Source organism: Chaetura pelagica, unplaced genomic scaffold, assembly GCF_000747805.2.
Source record: "Chaetura pelagica isolate M959 unplaced genomic scaffold, ChaPel_1.0 scaffold3, whole genome shotgun sequence".
NCBI lineage: Eukaryota > Metazoa > Chordata > Aves > Apodiformes > Apodidae > Chaetura > Chaetura pelagica.
Window position 1 is genome coordinate 7,623,965 of NW_009952974.1, and position 17,824 is coordinate 7,641,788.

At 44.1% G+C, this 17,824-nt stretch overlaps 1 protein-coding gene across 1 annotated transcript in view; it reads left to right on the forward strand.

Moving 5' to 3' along the window:
* Nucleotides 1-17,824, forward strand: part of LOC104387514 (unconventional myosin-X-like) — a 98,397-nt gene that overhangs the window by 46,960 nt on the left and 33,613 nt on the right. Inside the window, exons 14-22 of the mRNA XM_009996284.1 lie at nucleotides 2,120-2,186; nucleotides 2,627-2,719; nucleotides 6,134-6,202; nucleotides 7,093-7,175; nucleotides 8,622-8,730; nucleotides 9,425-9,505; nucleotides 10,501-10,625; nucleotides 11,405-11,519; nucleotides 17,576-17,682. Of these exons, the coding sequence (XP_009994586.1) occupies nucleotides 2,120-2,186; nucleotides 2,627-2,719; nucleotides 6,134-6,202; nucleotides 7,093-7,175; nucleotides 8,622-8,730; nucleotides 9,425-9,505; nucleotides 10,501-10,625; nucleotides 11,405-11,519; nucleotides 17,576-17,682 (849 nt within the window). The remainder of the gene's footprint in view (nucleotides 1-2,119; nucleotides 2,187-2,626; nucleotides 2,720-6,133; nucleotides 6,203-7,092; nucleotides 7,176-8,621; nucleotides 8,731-9,424; nucleotides 9,506-10,500; nucleotides 10,626-11,404; nucleotides 11,520-17,575; nucleotides 17,683-17,824) is intronic.

Genomic DNA, 17,824 nt, shown 5'->3' on the forward strand with positions numbered 1-17,824 from the left:
AGAGTGGCCCCCTGTTGCTTTCATGGTAGAGTGCAGGATGTAATTCCTCTGTGCTCTGCGAAGGCAGGAGAGGGAACTGGACCGTAGTGCGTCCCTGAGTGTGGATGTGTCTCTGTAAGCACTGTCCATGTGCTTTGCCAGCACAGGTCACTTGTTTTTAAGCAAAAGCTTTCTCCTCTGAAGAATGTAGGAAGTCCAGGTTCTTTTCTATATCTCAGCTGAATGGGAAGATCTTGGGCTTTATACCATTAGAACATGTGGTCACTGGCCTTATTAATGACTTCAGTAATGATTTACCTAAGGTAGTGGAGTTGTTATGCAGGTGGAATCTTGGTGTGCAAAAAGTAGCATCCCTAAAGATAGAGGGACAGATATGCAACAGCTCTTTCTGTCTTAGAGATTCCTATGCTGTGAAGAGAGCTGTTTTCCTCAGCAAGGCTGTTTCCTGAGCTTAAAGAGCATGAGGCCTTCTGCACAGCTGTTTCTCCTCTGTGGGCTTCATATGGATTGTATTTTGTGAAGTACCTGGGATGTTCTAGAGTGTTTCTGCTTCTAGAGAAGGCTGCTAGACAAATCCTTCAGTTCTTGCTCTGAAACAGAAGCTTTTGTGTTTGTGAATGAAGCAATTGAATAGGGTCAGTGAGGGCAAATGAAAGCAGCCTTGTAAAGGGAGGCAGTTGAATAGGCAATTCATGAAATTCTAAAGGTTACAGAACTGCAAGGCTATTTATGCACTCACTTCTCAGGCCAATTCCACCATTGCAGGAAACTTGTTTTAAGAATGGTATCATCATAACAAAAGATTTTTTCCTGATGATTATATAGGAGCTTAAGTTCTGTGGCTGAACTTTGGAAAGAACAAGATAATTTTATTATTGACTACTCATCAGATTATCCTAGGGTGATGTAATTAAAGCTCATCTTTCACAGCATCAGCTTCCTCAGGTTTACTAAGTACCTCCATGTATTTCAGCATTCAGTTAGATGAGGAGCCTGTGGTTCATTTGTGATTTGATTTGTTTCAGAAAACTCTGCTCTCTTCAATTCTGGAAGGTCTCCTTAGAAAGAATCCAAGAGGCCTTTTTGTAAAAATTTATGGCTTTTCTGACACCCATTGTTGCAAAATCTGAAGCACTGCAAACTGATATTTTTTGTCATTAAGATATTCTGTTTCCTGTGGGGGACAGATAACTCTTTCCATTCTTCAGAAGTTATACCAGTTTGCTGCTTCCAGCTATTGCCCACAGGTTTGTGAATGCTTTGAACCTGAAAGTATGAAGCCTGGGCTGAAAGGTTTGTAGAAAACAGCTTCACTGTCTTCCAAATCTTAGCCTTCACCTGAAAGATGTCTGTATCAGAATGTCAGTCAGTAGCTTCACACACAGCCTGCAGTCTTCCTTGGATTTCTAAGCATGTTATTCCCAGGCTTCTCTGAATTCTGGAAACAGCCCGCATTGTGGGAGTACAAGAAGGTGGTAAGAGGGGGGAAAACACATTCAGCACAGATTGACAGAATTTCATGGATGATTTTCAAAGCACAGTTACCACACTGCTGTACCTCCATCAGCTCCCATTCTGAAAGTTGCAGGGCCACCCTGTAGACCCCCTGCACATCAGGCCAAAGCTTGTGTGTCATCCTATTCAAAAGTCTCCCTGAAAAGTTACTCCTGTTTCTTCTTGGGGGACCTATGAATTGTGACTCAGTCTTCTGGAAGGTGTGCATTAGGCCTGCTTTCCAGATTGCTGAGTCAGCAGTTGCCTCTTGAAGCTGTGTAGCAACCTGATCATCATCATCACCCCTTGGCCTGATGCTCATAACTTCTGAAAGAGCAACTGAGAGCAACTATAAATTCTTAGTGCTTGGAGTGGAATTTGCTCAATGACTACAAGATAAGCATCAGTCTAAATTGCTGGGATGGATAAGAAAGGCTGTATCCTACTTCCGTCTCCCTTTGGTAGCAGTGCATTGTGTGTCCTTTTTCCTCAGCAATGGCAAAGCCTAATTCCTGCCAATTGTCTTGAGTCCTGGAACAGTTGCTGTCCTCAGCTACTTCTCCTGCACCTCAGGACATTGGATCTTACATTTCATGTCTTTGTTATGTTTCTTCTTGACTTTCAGGGAAGGGATAAGCTGGGAAGCCATTGACTGGATGGATAATGCAGAGTGCCTGGACCTTATTGAGAAGGTGAGCAGTTATCTGTGACAGTTTCCAGGGGTCAGAGCAGGGACAACTGATTGTCTTGAGACCTTCCCTGGGGGTTCCTGGTTTTAAAAACAGGTAGTTTCTTAGATCTTCTTCCCATCGTGACCTGGCAAAAGTGTGAGCTGTTCTAGCCGTAGTCCCAGCTCAAGAATGCATATTTCTGAGTCTCATTGTTGAGAGTAATCTTATGGAGCAGCATTTAAATAAAGCCATAATGTGATTTTTTTTATAAAAGATCTTAACTTATGTTCTGTTTACTGAATGCATTGACTGGGCAGAATTCTGCTTTCATCTTAAGCTTTGCTGGGTATATTTCAGGGTTTACTGATCAATGTGCTGTCCAAATCTCCAGTTCTTGGCTTGGTGCTGTGTAGTTAAGAGCTTTTGCTGACTGTAAAAGCCTGTCTCTTGTTTGGCTGTAGAAACTGGGTTTGCTGGCTTTGGTGAATGAAGAGAGTCGATTCCCCAAAGGCACAGACAACACCCTTCTGGAAAAACTTCACAGCCAGCATATGGTAAGTAAGGGAATAACCCAGCAGGCAAATGATCAGTATGTTAGCCCCATCAGCATTTCAAAACTGAAAGTGAAGGTTTTGTTTATGTAAAGTATGTGCTTTGTGCAGGAAATTTAAAACGCTTCAGGCAGGAACCTGTGAGTATTTAATAAAGCTGCACTGAACAAAAGTGATATGTGAAGAAACCTGCAAGTGGCCTCTTGCTCACATAGAGAGAGGGACTGTGCATTCCACAGGCTCTGGGCGAAGGAGATATGGACTGTAGCATGGGATGGAGGTTGGGTTCTGCTGGTCTGCGACAGGACATGGGGCAGCACCCCAGGCACAGGATGTGGCTGCGCAGGGTGCGTGGCTTCTCCTGCCAGCTGACTCACAGCAGTCTGCTCCAGAGCACATCAAATCTCTGTCTCCTGGGGCTGGGGACAGCTTTTGCCTCATGACTTTTAATGAAAGCTCTCTTATTGTTCCTAATTAATTGAATTCTTTCCTCTTCTATTTTGGACACGGGAGTAGAAGGGATTTTTCATGCAGGTCAAAAAGTTAAACTGGGGATGCAAACCACAGTAAGAGGAGCCCTGTAGGATGCTCTTGCCCTGTCCCCGGTACAGCCAACACTCTGTTCTTCCTGATAGTAAATAGACTGAAAACAAAGCAAATGAAACCCTGTAGCAGGGGTTTATGGAATAATCTACTACTTTAGTAAGAACATTGTCAGCTAATACCTTTCCTAGTCCTCTGAGTCAGGCTTCATCTAAGTCTGATAATGTAGAAATTTGTATCTTTTATCCAGCTTTCTCTTTAATTGGCATAGATGGAGATGTTCTTATTTTTCATATTTGCATCTAACTCTGCTAGTAATACTCATGACTACAAATTGGACACAAGAGTAATGAGTTCTGGTTGGCTATTTACACATTGTTTTGTGGAAATATTTCCCTTCTTTAGGCTTAAATTGATGTCTTACATGTATTAGCCTGCTGTGGTCTTGTGTTATAGGTCAAGGTATGTGAGTATGTTGTTGGTGTTTTGTTACCTTTTAATGTAGAACATATGGATACTTCTGATACATCACTTCTTTTGAATCTTTCTAAACTGTCCTAACCTCTTCAGTTTTTCTCCAAATGGAGAAATTTCAACTCTCCTCTTCCATTCTGCTGTTTGTCTCTGAATTCCTCTGCATCTTTTCTCTATTCTTTTCTGAGATAAATAATCAGACCAGAATGCAGTTCCCTTGGTAAGAACGTACCTGTGGTTTATTGTACCGCAGCATGAGACTGTCAGTATTATTTTGCATTCCTTTATGCCCCACAACATTTTGGTTGCTATTTTGATGATTTCTGTGCATTCAGTAGCCTTTTCATTAAGCTGTTCATAGTGTCACCTCTGCCTGCTTTGAGGGGATAGCAGTTAACGTGGAACCCTAGCAAGCTTACAAGAGACAGAAGAGGCTGAGGAGCTGGAGTGCAGGGAGGAATGATGGAGTAGATAGTTCCCTAGAGTTTGCATTTTTTGAAGGCAAAAGTATTTCTTGTATCAGTTAAAGTTTCTAGTGCTGCCTGGAAGAGCACTGGCAGGCATCCAGCCAGTGTTGCTGGAAAGCCTGAAGAACCTTATAAGAGAACAAGCCCTGTTTCCTGTGGATTGCTTAGGGAGGAAAAGCAAAGGGCTGGGATTTAAGAGAATATGACCTCTTGAGACAGCTGGGGAGAGCAGGAGTAGGGGAGATGGGAGAAGAAACCAGAAGTGCTGTAGACTTGGATGAGATATGTGGACTTGGTAGAGAGGGAGGGGAGGGTGCCAATCGACATGAGAGAATCATTAACAGTCACATTTGGCTTGGAAGAGAGGGAAGTTTGTGGTTGGAGAAAGATGACTGAATTGAGAGAAGGGAAGAGCAGAGAAATTGGGTCAATATGAAAAGGAAAAAAAGCAAGAAGAAAGTTTTCAATAGCATTAACTAATTACTACCACCCAGTACTGCTAAGATAACTTGAAGATGAAAGAGCTGAATTACTAAAAATATTGTGCAACATCTCACTTAAAATCTTCTTAGTTCTTTTTCTCAGAAACTGAGAAAATATTTTAATTGTTAGAAAGTATTCCAGGAAATTATAGGCCTGTAAACCTTATTTTACTATGGGATAAATTCAGAGTGTAAATGGTCAGTTACCTCAGTGGAGGGAGTCCTGTACCACAATGTCCCAGATGAACATCAAGGTGGCAGTTCTCTTATGATTTATGAGGAAAGGCTGGACTGTGAGGGCCTTATAAGACTGACTGAATTGTAAAATGAAGATGAAAGGTAGTGTAGTTAAATGTAAAATGGTGACCCTGAAGGAAAACAGTCCCAGTTTCACATTTGAAATGATGGGTCCTGAGCCAATTGCTGCTCTTCAGAAGCAAGACCCAGACAGAAGCTGTGATGCAAAGTTCCATGGAAGCACTGGCACAGTGCTCAGCAGTAATAAAAAAAAACCCAGATCAAGTTTTAGGAACTCCTAAGAAAGAAGAAAAATAAAACCAGAAAACATGGTTGTGGTACTGCATAATCCATGCATCACTTACACTTTGAACAGTGAACACCACTGGTGGGACAGCTTCAGTGTTATGGAAAACTATGTTAAAAGACACTCTGAATACAAAAAATCTGCATGGGTTCAGATGTGGAATGGGCAAATATTTCAAAGAGACGTCCACTTGGGGTTACTAGTTAGGAAGATCTCATGAAAACAGTCAGAGTCTGAGGGAGTAATAGCATGAAAGTGTCATTTAGTTGCCTCGTTCTTACTCTACCCTGCGTAGCCACTGCTGGAGGCAGAGTATTCAGCTGGATGGACCATTGGCCTCGAGTGGCGTGGCAGTTCTTACACAGTTAACAGTTTTCATAGAACAAAGAAAGCAGGGGACAAACAAGAGAGTATAAGAGCTAGGAAGAGAAAGGAAAATACAATATTGAAAAAGGGGAAGAGAGATGCAAAGAAAGATCATATCTAGAGGAAGACAGAATTGGTATCATACTTTCTTTGACAAAGAAAATATGTGTAGGTGTTCTGCAAAGCTGCCATCTTCCCTGCATCCTGGTCTTGTGTCCTGCACCACATGGTTTGTGTGGAGCCTAGTCCCCTCAGGTGTCAGACACACTGGAATTAACATTTCATCCATGGCATGCTTGCCCGACCTTGATTCTGCAAGCCCTTACTCACATGAGACATGCCCTGAAGGGTTGGATTATTTCCATCTTATTAGAATAATGTATTTGTAATGTAACTGCAGATGATTGCAGCAGATGGGGTCAGGCTCTGCAACAGCAAAGGTCCTTGCCCATCCCAGCATTGTCATAGTCATGGCAGAGCTCCTGACTAAGCCTATTTATTCTGTCATTATAACAAAAGTTTTTTTTCCCTTTCATTTCAGAGCAACCATTACTACATGAAGCCTCGCGTAACAGACCATCAGTTTGGCATAAAACATTATGCTGGGGAGGTAGGTGTTCATGTGAGATGTTTGGTGTCTCTTGGACTTGTTTAGATTCCAAAAATCAAGATTATAAAAGTCAATAATATCTCTCAGGACTGTGTGTTTCTGCACAGTTAGTGAATGCCCTGTCCTAGAGTGCAGGAGCTGTGATGGGCTTAGAATAGCATGTCATTATGGAGTATTATATTCACTAATTGTTTGCTGGGACTTTTGTTTGAGTTCCTTTGATAAATTTTTGGTTTGGGATATAAACTCCATCTTACTTTTTTTACTCATGTTGCCTTTTCTTGGGCATTCACATACAAACAAAACCCAAAGCAAAAGTCACAAAGAAAAATTGACTTTAGGAGAGGATGAAGAAAGGCTAAATGACCCTTGGAAAAAGGAAAAGGTCTCCAAGCCTTCAAGGCTAAATCTGCTCTTTGTTGCGGAGAGATGTGGAACATATGAAGGTGTGCCAAAGGAGGGCACCTGCACACTAAAGGAGAGCTAACCCCCTTCTAGAATCATATCTGCTGAGCTCTAGAGGTTGGGAGGTCAGGGTGGCATAGTTAGTATTTCCAGAAGAGAATGGAGCACCTCACACCTTGCAGAAGATTGACACACACACACCCCCAGGCAAATCTCTGCAGCTGTTTCGCTTGGCTCCTGGTTTTCATTTGGTTTTTTTGTTGGTGTTTGGTTGGTTGGTTAATTGGGTTTTTTATTGATGGCTAAAAGCCACTTTCTTGCTGGCAAGTGGAGAGCTCTGGAGCTCTTTGACTCTGAAAGTTAGGATCTTGGCACCTGCCTGCAGTGTAACTGTGGCCCTGCTGGAGGTCTTGTACCTTGGCATGTTCATGTAGGCGTGCTTAATTACTTGTCCTGCACTGTTCTGGTGGCTCTGTCTGTTGCAGGTGCTATATGATGTGAGAGGCTTTCTGGAGAAGAACAGAGACACCTTTCGAGATGACATTCTAAACATGCTGAAAGACAGCAGGTATGCACCTCCCCACATCCCCCATATGCTTTTGAGGAGGTCACATCTATTGGGCTGGACTAAACCACATTCATATAATAACCAGACCGAGGAAAGCAATTGCTTTTCTCTGAGCACCAGGCATCATTCTTTATCATTCTTCTCTTTGTGTTTAAGCATCCTGGCAAAATAAAGGAGAGCTGGAGAAGTCAGATAAGACACAGGTTTCATCAGTAGTCTTGTTGTCCCAATTTTAAAAAGAGCTATAAAAGCATGACAGAAATGTCTCCAGGCAATGCTGATTCTCTCTCTCCTCTCTTCTCCCTTTTCCTTTCTTCCTCTTACCTCCCTGTCCCAACAATGGCAAATTTGCCCATTTGCCCCTGAATGGGTCACGGTTCTTTGCCATGCTGCCCAGTGCCAGCCTTTGCACAGAGGTTGCTTGTTTTCCAGGCTTGTTAGTGGAAAGCTTCTGTCCTTATCCTGAGCCAGACCGAGCCCTTGCTGTGGGACCAGGCATGGCCACTAATATTATATTCCAGTGCTGCAATATGACCCTAGAGAAATGAGCTGACTTTGGCCTTGAGCAAGGTCTGGAAGTCAGAGTGGGGCCTCAATAGAAGAAGAGAGGCATTTAATAACATGGCAGACCCTAGAAGTTTTTGAGTAGCAAATCTACCACGTGCCTCTTACCACAGTCCATGTATTGCCTTTGGGCTCCAGCCTGATGATACTATTTCGAAATTGCATCTTCTCTGAAGACTGCTGTAGAGTTTGCTCTGTGAGAAGCAACCTAAAGAAGCTGAGAGCATGAGCTGCCTTACTTGGGCAGTGGCATCTGGGGAACATTTTACACGGAGCTTGAAGCCAGAATTATGGGCATCATTGTCCAGCATAATAGAAGGACACGGGGTTTTTCAATAAGCCACAAAGGGGATTTCTGCTAGAAGCACTCGTAATGATAAACTGGCACAAGAAGTGCTGGAGAACTTTGTGCCACTTTGTAAGAACCAACACCACTGTATAAGGAGTGGCAGAATGGTGTAAGATTTCCCAGACCTGACCTGCACGGAGGGTAGCTCTAGAAATCCTCTGGCCACAGAAGGGCTGTGGTTGCAATGAGCATGTCATGGGTGCTGGCCATGAGAGCTGGGTTGGGAGGGGCATGAGGTGTCCTAGCCAGTGCAGAATGGAGATCTTCCTTTGTGTAATAACCTGCTTGATAGTGTGATATGGGTTTTTTTGCTTTGCAGCCAAGTGTGGCATTCAGGGCAACCCTACAGGGTCTGGGCAGTCACATGGAAAATATTAATTTCCTCACTGAAATGCCCAGCTGAACTGTCTTCTGCAGCATAGCAGGAATAAAAATTAGGTGTTTCACACTAGGACAGGGCAACATCTGAGAATAAGAGCCATCTTCTCACAGGTGGTGAGTGTCTTGCATCTTCTTAAATTCTTCTCCCTTAGGCTCGATTTCATCTATGACCTTTTTGAAAGAGTCTGCAGTCGTTGCAGTGAAGAGACACTGAAGATGGGCACCCAGAGGCGCAGACCGACTGTCAGTTCCCAGTTCAGGGTAGGTTGCTTTCCAAGAGAGCAGCAGGCTTCTAGGGAGGAGCAGATGGGTAAAGCAAGGCCTGCAGCCAAGAGGAGTCATTCATCCTTGTTTTGTGTCCAGCACTGAAAATGTACAGGAATGTTGCAGTGCTAAAAAAAAAAAAGACAGTGCCACTGCCCCAAGGATTTCTGTCTGGTGTAAATGCAAGATGATAAGACTCGGCAGGGTGGCAGAGGAAAAGGATGCTTTGCCAAGTGTATCAAGTTCTTGAGGTTCTTTGATCTTTCATATTGGTTTGGTGTTTCAGCTAAGTGTATGTGTCCATCTTTTAGAGATACAGTGGCAATTCCAATAAAACCTTATGGAGGGGACCCTGCAGGTATGAATCTCATCCCACTAGATTGTCTGCAAACCTTCTGTTACTTTCTCAGTTTTAGTTTCCTAACTTAAAATTTGAGAGAGTTGTAAAAATAACTCGCACCAACTGTACAGCTCTGAGAACAAGGATGGCCATGCAAAGAGTGTTAGAGCAAACTAACTCTGGAGGTGTCCTGTGGGCAGAAGGGCACCTCCTGGCTTATTCACATTTAGGCAGGTAGAGCTGAAGTACCTTAGCAATGGGAGGGCTGCATGAGAAACCTATTGTATCACATGTCACCCCTTTCTCTCCTGTACTGACTGATCCTTTGGGTTTTGTCTTGCTGCTTTTTAGGACTCTCTCCATTCCCTGATGGCCACACTTAGTACTTCCAATCCATTCTTCATCCGTTGCATCAAACCAAATACCGAAAAGGCAAGTCTGTCTCCCAGCAGGATGTGTGAGTGCCACACAGGCCTTCACGAGCTGCTCACTTGCACAAATGCCTCACAAGTGCCTCTGTCATGGTCCAAAATGAGGAAAAGAGCAGTTCCCCCTTACCATCCCTCCTTCCTTCTGGCTCTTCTATAGTTGCAGAAAAATACACCCTCCTGGTAATCTGAAGAAAAAACTGCATGCTGAGTATGATGTGATAGAGCCATTCCCACCTCTTTCTGTTCTTCTGAAGCCTGGAAGATGAACCAGGCTTGTGGACAGCTGTGGTAGAAGAATCAATTACTCCTATTGTAGTGTCTGTAGACAATTTGTTCTGGAATGCAGGGCTTGTGCAGTAGGAAGCATGTCCTGCAGATCCCTGGCTCTGACACAGGGGTCGTGGACTCTTCATGAGCAAGTCACAGTGCTTAGAGACAGGCTGGCTCTCACTTGTATTTTAAACTGTGACTGGAGGATATGCTGCTAACTAGATTGTGTGGGGAGCTCTAAACTGATCATTTTGTGTGTTTTGAAACTATGAGCAATATGGCAGAGAAAAGCCTGCTGGGGGTTTTATTCCAGAAAAATATTCTGCAGTTTGTCTCCAGTTTGACTGGAGAGAGACTGCAAAGAGAACTGAGTCAGAGTTCTGCATTTTCTGTCTATTAATGCGCTATTATGTCATTGCTTTACTGCCGTGACCTGACTATAACAGCAGCCTGCAGACTGTTTTGTTCCAAGATCTGGCAACTCCATTTCATCTTTTTCTGCATCATGGAGTATTGTGGGATTGCTTTCCCCTTGACACAAACTTTCCCCTTTTCACCTGGCATGTCCAAATATGCACGGTTGTCTTTCTACGGAGTAATGGATACACAGCCTGTGACTGTGCTCAGGGCAACAGTCACTGTTCATGTCAGCAAAGAAGTAATGCCAAGGTCAACACTTACTCTGGCTCACTTCTTCTTTGTTTTTGAATCTGGGTCATTATGTAGGCACCAAACCTCTTCAATCCAGATGTGGTGCTAAATCAGCTGCGGTACTCAGGGATGCTGGAGACAGTGAAAGTTCGGAGAGCGGGTTTCCCCATACGGCGCCTTTTCCAGGACTTCCTTGGCAGGTAATTGCTCTCACTGTACTGCATGCTCTAACAGCCCCAAGGTATACAATTCTATATATTTGTTCCCTCCATACCTGCTGTTACTGATATGGATCATTTGCAAGATGTTTTTCTAACTGTGCCCTTATTGCCTGTATCATGCACTGATTTGGAGACTTGCCTTTAGGGCACAAGTCAGAATGGAAAAATAGCCAGATGGTCCATTTTTTAATTTCTTTTCTGTTATGTAGCTTTGCCACAGATTTGCTTGTGTGATGCTGTGAAACCCTGCTGGTCGTAATACCTAAAAAAGAAAATACCATAGTTGAAACTTTTAATCTGAAGCAAAATTTAATGGACGGTATAGTTGATGATTAATATTGGAAAGAATGATAATTTATTTTAATTAGCCACATCGAAAGGATTTCTTGAAGTTTAAGGCTAGAAGGGACCATTGAACATTGCTTGCTTTGTCTCTTGGAGTATCAAATGCCATCCCTATACTGAACAAAATAACTTGTGTCTGATGAAAGCACGTGCTTCAGAAAGACAGTTGTTCCTTACTGAAAAATGCTGTTGAGTTTGTATTTTGTTACTGGGATTGCAACAATAATTGCCAGGGTGGTACGAACAGATAAAGGTTAGGGGATTAAAATTTCCAAATTGGAAGGCAAACATGAAGAAGGGAGAGCCCAGAGAAAGAAGGAATAATGGGAGGAGGATAATTAGACATACAAGATTGGGGGGTGGGGGCAGGTTACTGTCATACATGATCTCATGAGTTTTTGTTTGGTTCTTAGGTACAAGATGCTGGTGAAGGGGACAAGTTTCTCAGACAACAGCAAAGCTGTATGTGCAGACTTTCTGCAGACCTATGACAGCAGCAAGAAAGAATGGCAGTTGGGTAAAACCAAGGTACTTCACCAGTGTGGGGCAGGGTATAGCTTTGCTCCAGCTGCAAGGGGATGTGATTGTATCTGGTGAGATTCAAGCCAGTAGAAAGGGCAAAGTAGTGGTGACCCTTTAAATACACTGGACTATGCCACTGATCTGTAGCATCTCAAATATTTCCTATATTATGTACCTAGAGATGTAGAAGGCACTTTGATTTTGTCTAAACCTCTTGTTGACCAAGCCAGATTGATTTTATTGTGTCTGATCCAATTTAAAGAGAACAAGCATGGGTCTCATTTTATGCAATTGCAATATGTGCCACTAACTCTTGCCCCTTGTGCCAGATATTTTACTCTGCTTGCCTAATCAAAATTCTTGCAGGAGGCAGTGAGCTACTGCTTGGTATATATCTAAACTGTGAATAGGTAGCTGGATCACCAGATGTGTGACAGCTTTCTACTGTGGAAGCTCAGATGGTGGTTGGTGCAGTTAGCCCAGATGCCAGCATACATTTGCTAGGAAAAGGTATCCAAATACTTCTCCCCACTTGCATAATTCAGATTTTCCTTCTGTTTCAGTGAATGTTTAACACTTCTCTCTTGCCTGGTACAGTCTGGATTTTGGGGTGGGGTTTTTTGTGTTTTGGTGTTTTTTTGTTGTTTGGGTTTTTTTGTTGGTTTCTGTTTATTTGTTTTTATCCAGACATCCAGTTGAAAATGTACCATTATGTTTCACTTAATGGGGAGGGAGCTGGGTGTTTTAGTCTGGGTGTTTTTTCAAGCTTTGAGACAGCTTCACACAGAAATTTATGTGAGTGTTGTGAGGTATAATAGTATAGAAATCTGGGAGTGAGAAGCTGTCTCTATCACAACTTTCCACACACTCAAGTAAATTATTCAAGTAATATTCCAAGATGGATGATGTCCAGTGCAGACAGCATTTCTAAGTAGTGGGTATGCAGTCCAAATCCAGAGCCAATGCTTGTCCATCAAAGCAACTTTCTTGCATTTTTTGCCCTTAAGCCTTCAAAAAAGTAGTTCAGAACCCTGACAGGCTGGAGGGGTGGGCCAATGCCAACCTCAAGTTCAACAAGGCCAAGTGCACGGTGGGTTGTGGAAGCCTCTCCCTGGAGGTGTTGGAGGCCAGGCTGGATGAGGCTTTGTGCAGCCTGGTCTAGTGTGAGGTGTCCCTGCTCAAGGCAGGGAGGTTGGAATCTGATGATCTTTAAGGTCTGTTCCAACCTTAACCATTCTATGATTCTATGATAAAGTGATTCTAGTGAATATTTACATTTAGTTTGTCCAGGAGATCAGATAATTATATTTGTTGCTTTGAGCAAACATTTCTTAATGAGTAGATAGACTCAAATGTTTGTCAGAGAGTGAGATCCTTTTTTCCCCTTCTTACATGAGTGGTGGTAGCCCAATGGGTAGTCTCAGTTGTGAAATCTGTGTGACAACCAAGCAAACCCCTGGCCATTGCTATGGGAAGGAAATGTATTAACCTCAGGTTTCTAAGGCCTTTCTTCACATGCCTCTGCTGATGTTCAAAAAGGTTTTATCCTTTAGCTGTATTTCTACTCTGTGACTAGGGTGTTCCACATCTTTGATTTGGGGATCTGGTGTCTCCTCACTGGTCTCTGCAAACCAGGAACTATTTAATTAATTCTTGTCCTTAGATAACCCACAGTGCTTGGTTGGCTGCCAGTCTCACAGCATTTTAGTGTTAACAGTCTGTGTGGAGTGTGTGTATGTTTCAGAGCTTCTTGTGCCTGGGAAACCTTTAGAAAAGTGGTGGTTAGAGCTCACAAACATGGAATTGGAACTTACTTTCTCTCATGACAAGAGATGGAAGATTGCTGGGCTACAGAAAGCGCAGCAGGGAAATGCATGTTAGGACCAAACGCACAAGCACATACTCATCTTTTAGAGTATAAAATGTTCTAAGCTATATAGCTGAAGTCCAGGGACTATAACAGACTGAAGACAAGCAGGAAATCCAGGCTTCTTTGAGCCCTGGATGGCAGTAGGATCCCATTTCTCTTCAGTTCCCATTGTGCATCCAGAAGGACTGAGACCATCTGTCTGTTTTCTCTCCTTGGACTGCACAAGCAAATTAATTTGGAAAAACAATATAGGTGGCAAATTGTGGCAAACAAAATGTGTTTGTATCTTGCCAAAACACTTGATATACTGTAATGCGATTTTTTAAAAATGATTGTGTCAGTTAAACTAAAACTTGGCTGAAGAGCTGTATGCAGCCTGTTGGTAAAAGCAGTCTCTGCTAGGGCACTGGCTGCTGCCGGGTCTGAATAGTGTGGGAAGAAAGAAATTACCAAAAATGGCAATCTTTGTAGCTATTTCTTTATGACTGAGAAGCAAAAGTGAAAGGAGTGGGGAAGCAGTTGAGCTGTCTCGTTGGGTTGCAGAAGTTATTTTATGTTTGGCACAGTTTGGATTAGAGATGTATGTCCTGGTATATGGGAGCAGTTCTATTTATTCTAAAGAATATGTCACTCCAAGGCTATCCTACCCTGTTCCACCCTTGCTGCCACGCTGAATGGCTAGCAAGCCCCTGGCTGCTCCAAGGTGCTGTTGCTATTGTCCTGCCATTTCATTCTTCAGATGAATTGCTTGACGTTCTTTCCCACACTCAGATGGTGGTAAAGCCATTTCATTGCTCCCTTGGAGACCCTTCTTGCAACTGTGGTTTGTGTGACAGTGCCCCTAGGAAAGAAGATGGCAGGGTGAGGATGTGCAGAGCAGTGGTGCTTCCTGGTAGGCCCTTTCCTGTATCCAGCTGTTGTGTCTTGGGTTTGGATTTTATGTTTTAGCTGGTGGTAGGCAACACAAGCCGGCAATACTTACTTGGCTTAGTGAAGACAAGAGCCCTGATTTTTCCAGAAGCCTTTTTCCAGACGTTAAGGGTGAAGTGAAGCTACCAGCCCATGGAGTAGGTCATTGTACTGGAGATGAAGTCCCCTGTATGCCCTTGCTGCCACTTTTGCTGCTACAGGTGCAGCTCTGGGTACCCATCTGCTGATTCCCAGCACTAACCTTGGTTTATGGAGTCAGGAGTAGCTACTGAAAAAGGTGTGACAGGCCAATGGGGATGTAACCTAGAAAGAGGTATAAGGGGTGGGTGAAGACCAGGGCTTACAGAAGGGGGAATACTTCCTGCAAAATGAATGGAAGGATAATTATATCCCTAGCAATTGTTTGGAGGAGGAAGGAAAACACTCTGTGAAATAGTGCAAGGGATTGTGAAGCTTGGGAAAGGAAATTGGGGAGGAAGGGCAGGATGATCTTTGTGTTTTTCATTAAGAATAGAGCAGCTGCTGTGCTGACAATTGTCAAATTAATGTTTATAAAAAGTAATAATGTATATAAGGCAGGTTTTATCTGGTGGCATGGCAGAGATGGGGGCTTGGATGCAGACAAGCAGTGTGATGATGGAAAATCTTGTGCTCAGGTGCCCTTGTCTTCATTGGGGATGTGCTGGGATGGAGCAGCAGCTTCTGTCCCCTTTCCTCAGTCCACTTGGACATATCTACAGCACAGATTCCCTAAGGCTGCTTAACACAGTAATCCTTGCTGGTTTAATTTCCACATTTCAACTTGCTGATTTGCAGGGCCTGTGTGACAGAGGAGGTTTCTGTAGACTATTTGACATCCAGGTCACAGTGACCCACTTCCTGCTTTCCAAGTGTTGTCCCCAAGAATCATATGATCCCACTTATGTACACATGGGTGCACATGCAGGTTCATTCATGTCTGCTGATGTACACGTAACCTTAACATGTTCACTGTTGCACTGACAGTGCTTGTAGGCATTGAGGTTGTGTGAGGAGCACTGCGGTCCTGTGCTTTGGTTTAAAACTTGTCCAGGGTCTAATAGGAGCATATATGATAGAAGTAACCTCCTATGTTTTGTTTCATCAGTCCTTCATCAGATGGAAGTCATCTCCAGTTTTCAGAAAGTGCCCATGAATTATGACAAATGGCCACCTTCCAAATTATTTCCACAAGGCATCAAAAATATTTCTGGAATTGAAGACATTTTACTGTTCCTTGTCATCTACAGGAGTCTAAAAAAAACCCATCAGAATGCCAGTAGCTTATAACTAGATATTGTTATGCCATTTGAGATTAACCCATCATTCTTAAGAATATATATAAAACCCTATAGGATTAGGGCTGGATCTTCTTAAACTCTGCATGCTTGCAAGTTAGCTTTTTCCCTCCTCCTTCCTGGCACAGCAAAGTCTATGCTTGCTAATGAAACACTGATGGACTGAATATTTTTGCAATTTGATGAAGATAAAGGTCTGAGACAGGATTTTGCTGGTTGCATTATTGAAATGGATTACTGCTGCTTGGTTCTGGAATGTAATGGAAAGAGCAGTCCCTGCCTCAATGAAGTCTTTAAAAGATTGTTGTCAGAGGGAGTGGATGTACAACTTGCAGGGAAGGATGCCAGCTTCATGATTGGCAGTGCCTTGAAAATGGATCTTCTCTTAAGGCTACTCATGGTTACTTAGTCATTACAAAACAGCTGATTTCTTAAGGCCATCTTAATGGAAACGGCTCCCCAGAAAAAATTTGAGTCCAAGGAAGCCACTGGCAATGAGTACTAACTCAGGGAGAGATTTAAGTACATGGTGGTCATTGCAGAGGGAAAAAAAAGAACCTAAGTAAGTGATGAGGCCAAAACCAGCAATTGGAAGGAAGGTAACTGACATAAGGGGAGGTTAGTGGGGAGGGGCAGAGTTTGTGCAGCACAGGACTAAGCAACTGTTCAAATCTCTGACCATCTCTCTGACCTCTTAGCTAGCCACGTGGATCCAATACATTTGTAAGGGGTTTTTACTGATTAATGTAGTTGTGCAGGTTGGTGAATGTGAGCTCACAGTCTGTGCCCATGGCAGTGCTGCAACACATGGAGCAGCACTTTCCCAGTGCAGTCCCGTCTGCTTCGGGCCCTGGCACTGATTTGGCTACAGTCGGGAAGCAGGTCACACCAGCATGGCCATATGGCAGCCACTGCTGTGACTGCACCTTGTACGGACATACCTTGGCCAACTTTAATCTAGGCTGGGTGCTGCTAGCTGTGTATCCACAGTATCACAGAGCTCCGTACAAGCTGCAGTCCCTGTGAAAAAGCACAGCATGTATTTCAGCAACTTGTGCTGAGCTCTGTACTAAGATGATGCAAGCCAGCTGATTTAAAGTAGCTCAGATAGGTCATCAAAATTCCTGTAAACATGCCCTTATCCTGCTTGCATCTCAGTCCTTTTGTCTGTAAGATAGCACCATCATGCTTCACACAGGCACTGAGCTGAGGTGTGAAATTCAGGTGATGGAAGATGCTTGAGAATTAAAATTCTGGGCGCTGCAGTGCACTCGGTAATATTTGGAGACCTCTCCCATCAGGGCTCAGTTCCCCATGGGGCATGCTGCATTGCTGAACCTTTTCAGCCAGGAAGCATCTCCACCTCAGAGTTTCTGGAGCCTGCTGGAAGGCTTCAGCTTCCACCCAGAGCCGGTGGGCTCTGTTCAGCTTCACACCTCGGCAGGGCTTTTAGCTTTCACCTGTCTTGTGTTACTAGGATTACTGCTCAGATCGGACTCCTTGGAGTATAGAAACTTCCATGTTCCTCCCTTTCCCTGAAATGTGGAGGGGTTTCCTTGCAAGATACTTAATCACCCAAGTAGGCACCAGTGCTCGCTGCAAGGAGGCACCGGCGCGTGCAGGGGAAGCTGTCAGCCGTGAAAGAGTTAACCCGGGCGCAAGCACAGGTTCTCCTCCTCCCTCCTCTGCCTCCTTCCTCTGCTCCCTCCCTCTCTCTCTTTTAAGTCTTGACCACAGAGTGAGGGAGGCGGGGGCTGGGCAGGGAGTTTGGCTCCTGTGGCTGCAGAAGTTTTTCCCGGTGCCCGGAGCGGGGCCGGCGCGGGAGCGGCCGCCGGGCACAGAGCGCGCTCTGTGCTGCTCACCCGGGGATGAAATCTCCCGGCTCTCCCGGGGACTGACTTCTTTCCTCTCTTTGTGTTTATTGAAACTCCTCCCCGTGGCGTCAGGTTTTCCTGAAGGAAGCTCTTGAGCAGAAGCTGGAGAAGGATCGGGAAGAGGAGTTGAGGAAAGCAGCTATAGTCATCCGGGCCCACGTCTTGGGCTACATGGCAAGGTCAGTGCTGGGGGCTGCCCCACCATCCCTGTGCTTGCGTGCCTGGGTCGCCCCGAACCCCCGCTTTGCTCTCTGGTCCCCTCGCATCCCTCCTTTCTTCCCCTCATGTGTTCTAAGGGGGAGCTGCAGTGGCTGCCCCCCC